This window comes from Aegilops tauschii, chromosome 1 (assembly GCF_002575655.3).
Source record: "Aegilops tauschii subsp. strangulata cultivar AL8/78 chromosome 1, Aet v6.0, whole genome shotgun sequence".
Taxonomy (NCBI): Eukaryota; Viridiplantae; Streptophyta; class Magnoliopsida; order Poales; family Poaceae; genus Aegilops; species Aegilops tauschii.
The window spans coordinates 257,546,675-257,552,929 of NC_053035.3; the positions used below are offsets into that span (position 1 = coordinate 257,546,675).

The window sequence follows — 6,255 nt, forward strand, 5'->3', positions numbered from 1 at the left end:
TTCCTCGCGCCGTGCAGGTTCGACCATGTGAATGGCCAAGTGAGGCATTCTTGAGGGCGGCCAGAATTTATGATGATTTCTATTATTTGGCGGAGAATGCCGGCATAACCGCCTTCCTCCAAGATAAGTGTGACCAATACCTCCTACTCACTAATACCTTCGTGCAAAATTTTCACTTTCATTCTAGGAAGGATCCTCCCATGGTAGAATTTCACTTGTATGTGCCTAAGCGAATGACACTATGATTTTTGTGATGTTTACAAAATACCTTTTGAGGGAAGCGTCAGTGGGCCACGTCCTAGAGACATGGAGAACTTTATTTCTGAAACTACTATGGGGAAACAGAGAGGGGTGTCGGAAGCAAGAGTGGCTAGTTTACATTTTTCCTGTTTTACGCTATTCTTCATTATTTGCTGGGAGATGTTTGATTGGTCGATGGGAGAGTGGAGGCCTCAGTGCCCCTGACCTTGCAATTTTGTGCCATGCTTTATATTCTGATAGAACTTTTAGTTTGGGTGCTATTGTTGCTCGGCGGTTAAAACGAGCCGCTCGAAGGGCACTATTTTTGGAGGTGTCTATGCCTCCCGCCTCGCTAAACATTTTGAGATACCCATTAGGCACGATGAGGAGCAGGAGATGTTGGTACCGACTAAATATTTAAACTATGCTAGTATGGTAGCACATGATTTTATTAAGAAAGATGATAACAAAAGAGGCTCCTCTACAACCTAGTATTTAGTCAGGGTACTTGTGAGATTATTACCTTGCCTGCACCTTCTTTGTTCGATATTCATTCAGGCAGGTACACTATTACGCCCGAGGACATCTACAGATTTTGGGGTCTTTCACAACCCCCAGCACCTGAGCCAGCACCAGCACCTGCTCCATACCAGGAGCTTGTTTATCAGTGGGAGCCACAGGAGTTCGCCAACCAGTGGAACCCTTAGGACCCTCCGCCGTATCGAGGAGAGGGTTATTTCAAGCCGTGGCCCTAGACCAACTTAGGCCAAAAGCCTAAGCTTGGGGGAGTATGTATTTATCACCGACGTTACATTCATTGTTCACACATTCATTCCAGTTGTCGGTGTTCATCCTTTTTCATTGTATTATCCATGTTAGTTTATTTTCCTTGCTTTCTTCTTGTGTGTTTGAAAAACTTTGAGAAAATCCAAAAAAAATTGTTCTCGCTTCTTTTTAGTTTTTTTCGCGAATACGCAAAAGGCTTGCGTATCATTGCATTGATAGGTAGAAAGGTAGCAAGAGTTACATTTACAGAGAGATGGGGTGGTGGCTGTCGAGCATGTGCGCAAGGATGGCATGCAACGACCGCTGCGGCGCACAGGGGGGTGCGCCTACCACAACGGCCCTAGGGTACGTCTCTGGTAAGATGAGCACCAATCCTGAGGCGCCCGCGCGTGCCCAGAGTCTCGCTTCTTCACGAATGTCATTGATGGCGCGGCTCACAGAGGTGTGGTCGCCGTTGAAGACACAACCATTGCGGTGCTTCCATAGCCACCATGCCATGAGGATGGCAATGGAGGCGAGCCCCCGTCAAAGGCTGCGAGGTGTGGCAGCAAGGGCCGAGGTCAGCCAGGCGATGAACTCCTCGTCTTGGACTGGGATGGAGGCGGTGGAGCGACACCAGGAGAGCACCTCATGCCATACCCGGCGGGAGAAGGAGCAGCCCGCGATAAGGTGCTGCATCGTCTCTGGCTCCTGATCACAGAGACAACAAGTAGGCTCGTGGGGAAGATCATGACGCGCGAGGCGGTCGGCCGTCCAGCATCGTCCGAGCAGAGCCAGCCATATGAAGAACTTGATGCGCAGCGGTTCCCACGATCGCCAAGTGATGCGCCAGTGGGGGTCCTCGATGGATCCAGAAAACAGGGCCTGGTAGCAAGACCGCGCGTTGTAGGAGCCGGAGCGAGGCCATCGCCAGGATAGCGTGTCCGGTGCGTCGGAGAGAGTGACCTGCCGCAGGCGCCGCCAGAGGGAGACGTACTGGAGCGCCATCTTGATGCCCAGGGCGCCCTGGATGTCCGTGACCCAGGCACGGTTGTGGAGGCCGTCGCGTACGGAGAGGGTCTTGCATCGTCGTTTGGGAACCTTGGCATGGACAAGTGGCGCGATCTCGGCGATGGACTGACCATCGAGCCAGTGGTCCTCCCAAAATTTGTAGGTCCACCCGTCGTCGATGGCCCAGGAGGTCGACGCTCTGAAGATGGCTTGGACGTCGGGGCAGTGTGGGAGATGCAGGTGTTGCCAGGGTCGCGAGGTGTTGGTCTTCTGTAGCCAGAGCCATCGGGTGTGGAGAGAGGTGCCTAGACGCTGGAGGTCGGGGATGCCAAGGCCGCCCAGGGAGATTGGCCGGCAGACCCGACGCCAACTGACAAGGCAGTGGCCGCTGCTCGCGTCCTTGCGGCCGTACCACAGGAAGCTGCGGAGTAGGCGATTAACCTGCTTGAGGATGGAGCTGTTAAGAGCCAGCACGAGCAATGTGTGCACGGGCATCGCGGAGAGCACATGTCTGCACAGGGCTAGCTGGTCACCACGCGACATCAGGGACGCCCACCATGGCGAGAGCCTGCGCTCAAGCTTGTCGAGGAGTGGCTGTAGGGCGTTGGTGCTGATCTTGCGGATGGACAGAGGCAGTCCGAGGTATGTCGTCGGGAACTCTTTGAGCGGGCAGGCGAAGCCGGAGGTGATCGCGGCACGGTCGTCCGGGGAGCATCGTATAGGCGAGGCCGCACACTTGGCGAAGTTGGTATACATCCCAGAGGCCGCCCCAAAGATGTCGATCAGACGGCGGACGGCGGACAGGTCCTGTAGGTCCGGCCGGTAGAAAATGACGACGTCGTTGGCATAGAGAGAGATGCTCGAAGCCATGTGTCGCGAGGTGAGCCGCTGGAGCACGCCGTTGGCCACTGCTCGGCAAAGCAGGTTGTTGAGGGTGTCGATGGCCATGATGAAAAGCATGGGGGACAGAGGGTCACCCTGGCGGAAGCTGCAGCGATGAAGAATGGGGGGGCCTGGGACGCCATTGACGAGGACGCGTGTGCTAGCCGTGCCGAGCAGGATGCACACCCATTCGCACAAACGTCGGCCGAAGCCGAGGTGGCGGAGTGTGTCGAGGAGGAAGGCCCACGAAACGGAGTCGAACGCGCGGGCAATGTCGAGCTTGAGCATGACGCGTGGTTGCTTGAGGTTATGGAGCTGCCGGGCAGTCTGCTGGACCAGCAAAAATTTGTCGTGGATGCACCGGCCCGCGATGAACGCGCTCTGGTTGGCGGAGATCATGTCACTGAGCTTCGGCGCAAGGCGGAGAGAAAGCACCTTAGCGGATAGCTTGGCGAATAAGTGGATCAAGCTGATCGGGCAGTAGTCAGAGAGTGTGGCGGCGTCGGGCTTTTTTGGGAGAAGAGTGAGCAGGGCCTCGTTCAGACGTTGAAAGCCGAGGCCGTTGAGGGATTAGAGCTTGTTGAACGCATCAACGAAGTCGTCCTTGATCGTAGGCCAAGATGCACACAGGAACTCGGACGTGAACCCGTCGGGCCCGGGGGCTCTTCCCTTCAGCATGCATTTGATGGCGTTCCAAATTTCCTGCTCGGAGAACGGGATCTCAAGGTCTTGCAGGTCGAAGGAACACGGGTCGAGGCCGTCCAAATCGATGGAGGAAGTTCTTTCGCGGCCAGAACCAAGGATGTCGGAGTAGTGGTTGTAAGCAGCCTCAGCGATGGCAGCATGACCGGAGACGGTGGTATCGCCCATCTGAAGTTGATGGATCGCATTTTTCCGGGAGCGGTGCGCGGCGTGGATGTGGAAGAATGCCGGGTTTGTGTCGCCACCTTTGAGGAAGTTGAACCGCGCGCGTTACCGTGCCAGGGACCGCTCAAGAGAGGCGATGCCAATGTAGGAGGCCTTGAGCTGCTGACGTAGCCAAGCCTCGGCAGCGGAGAGTGGCCGGAAGTCCTGCGCCGCGTCTAAGCGGGCGATCAGCTCACGGGCAATAGAAAGTTGTAGCGAGACGTTGCCAATCATTTTGGCACTCCAACTTTGCAAATGCTTGGCGGTGGCGCGTAGGCGCGCATAGATGCGACGGAATGGATCTGGCTCGTCGGGGGAAACTGCCCACGCCTCGGCAACCACTTCGTGGTAGCCCTACAGCTTGGGCCAGAAGCGTTCGAAGTGGAAGCGCCTGTGGCCGGAGGAGCGCGGCATAGCGTCGATGATGAGCGGCGCGTGGTCCGAGGCGGCGGAGGAGAGACAGCGTAGCATACAGCTCGGGTGGTTGAGCTCCCAGCCAATGGTACAGAGAACTCTATCGATGTGCTCGAGGGTGGGAGCCTCGCGTTCATTAGACCATGTATAGCGCCGGCCGTGGAGATATATGTCTCGAAGTTCCTCGTCGGCGATGAAATGCCGAAAACGTCGCATAGAGGTGTGATGGAGGTTGCCATTGTTCTTGTCTTCAGGGGAAATGATCATATTGAAGTCCCCACTGAGGAGCCACGGGCCGTTGCAAGTGGCGCGCATGTCGTGCAAATCCGAGAGGAACATGATCTTGGCGGCCTCATCTTGAGGTGCATACACGCCAGTGATCCACCAGTGCGGGCTACCGTCCCGGGGGGAGACAAGCGCGTTAATGAAGTGTGTGCCAATGGTGGGGTGGGAGATAGCCACCACGTCATCTTGCCATGCAAGGAGGATTCCTCCACGTGTATCCATGGACGGGAGCAAGAAGAAGTTGGTGAAAGCCCGACCACACGTGTCGAAGCCGGCGGCCGCGGTCTGCTACCTGCCCCGCACCCCTCGCCTCATCGCCGCGGAGACGGAGCTTGCGGAGCGCGCCTTGGTGGCCACCGTTGCTGGAAACCGTTCCGGCAACTCACGCGAGGAGTTGGCGGCCCTGTTGCGTGACAAGTGCGACCTCACCGATGATGCGTTCTCCGTCCATGGTCATGGCCGCGACGAGTTTCTTATCAAGTTCACCTCTTCCGAGGGGCGCGCCAGGGCCGCCCTGCACTGGCTGCACTCCTCGTGCTTTCGCCTCATCGTCCATCCGTGGAGCCGCGCCGCAGGCTGCGAACCCGTCCAGCTGTGCTTCCACGTCGAGGTCGAGATTGTCGGCATCCCTGACCAGGCGTGGCACCGCTCGGCCGTCGAAACCATGCTGGCGTCGTTCCTGGACATCGAGCACCTGCACCCTGCCACCCGCGACGGCTCCGACATGTCCCGCTTCCGTTTCTCGGCCTGGACCGCCAACGCGGACGCCATCCCTCGCTCCTCCGACCTGCTGCTCCTGGAGCCTGACACCGTCGCCGTCGACGCGGACCCCGACTGCGCCGAGCGGTTCGCTCTCCACACGCTCCGCAAGCCTATCCAAATCTTTGTCACGCTCTCCGAGGACTTCTGCCTTCCGGTGCCTGCGCCGGCCGCGCCCTCCCCTGGCGGCGGCAGTGACTCCGACGCCGGTCCCTCCTCCCCGCCGCTGCCCCCCAAGTGGCCTCAGCGGCACAGGTTCACGCGGCGCTCATCTTTTTAGTTTTTCTTTCCAAGTTTATTTGTAGTAGTATTAAAAGAAAACCCAAAAGATTTCTCGTTCTTCTTTTTTCTTGTTGGGAGCTTTCCCGTGTAAATAGTTTTCCTCGTTCTTGTTTTACTTTCTTCAGAAAAAAGGAAGCCCCAAAAATATTCAGTATGTTTCTTTACCTTTTATTTTTCTTTGGGTCGTAAGGAGAAGACCACGATGAAAATGTTGAGTGGCTCTCATATGCATCTAACAAAGAGCCCATATTAACTTGTCTTCCCCTTTGAATAAATGTTTGCAGATTCCAGCTTAGTCCAATGCACGTACACTCTTATTATTATTCACACCATTCGGTCGTGCAAGTGAAAGGCAATAATGACGATATTTGGTGAAATGATTGAGATGGAGAAAAGCTGGTACGAACTCGACCTATTTTGTTTTTGTAAATATGACTAGCTCATAATTCTTTATTCAGCCCATTATGAATGAAACATGTTTGCAATGAGAATTAGAGATTATAGTTACTCATGACATGCTTAATTAGCTAGGAGTGGATAATGGTTTATCTTGCATGCCAACATGCATTTAAAATGGTTATGATGTAGTATAATAGGATGATATCCTCCTTTGAATGATTCAAGTGGCTTGACTTGGCACATGTTCACGCATGTAGTTGAAACAAAAACAACATAGCCTCCACGATATTTATGTTCATGGTGATTTATATC

The 6,255-nt window shown here is 55.1% G+C and overlaps 1 protein-coding gene across 1 annotated transcript; it reads right to left on the minus strand.

Moving 5' to 3' along the window:
• Nucleotides 1–4,158: 4,158 nt before the first annotated feature.
• On the minus strand, nt 4,159–4,725 carry LOC141028211 (uncharacterized). Its single transcript, XM_073506077.1, has one exon. It carries the CDS (start codon nt 4,723–4,725, stop codon nt 4,159–4,161), a length of 567 nt encoding a protein of 188 aa, XP_073362178.1.
• Between the last annotated feature and the right edge of the window lie 1,530 nt (nt 4,726–6,255).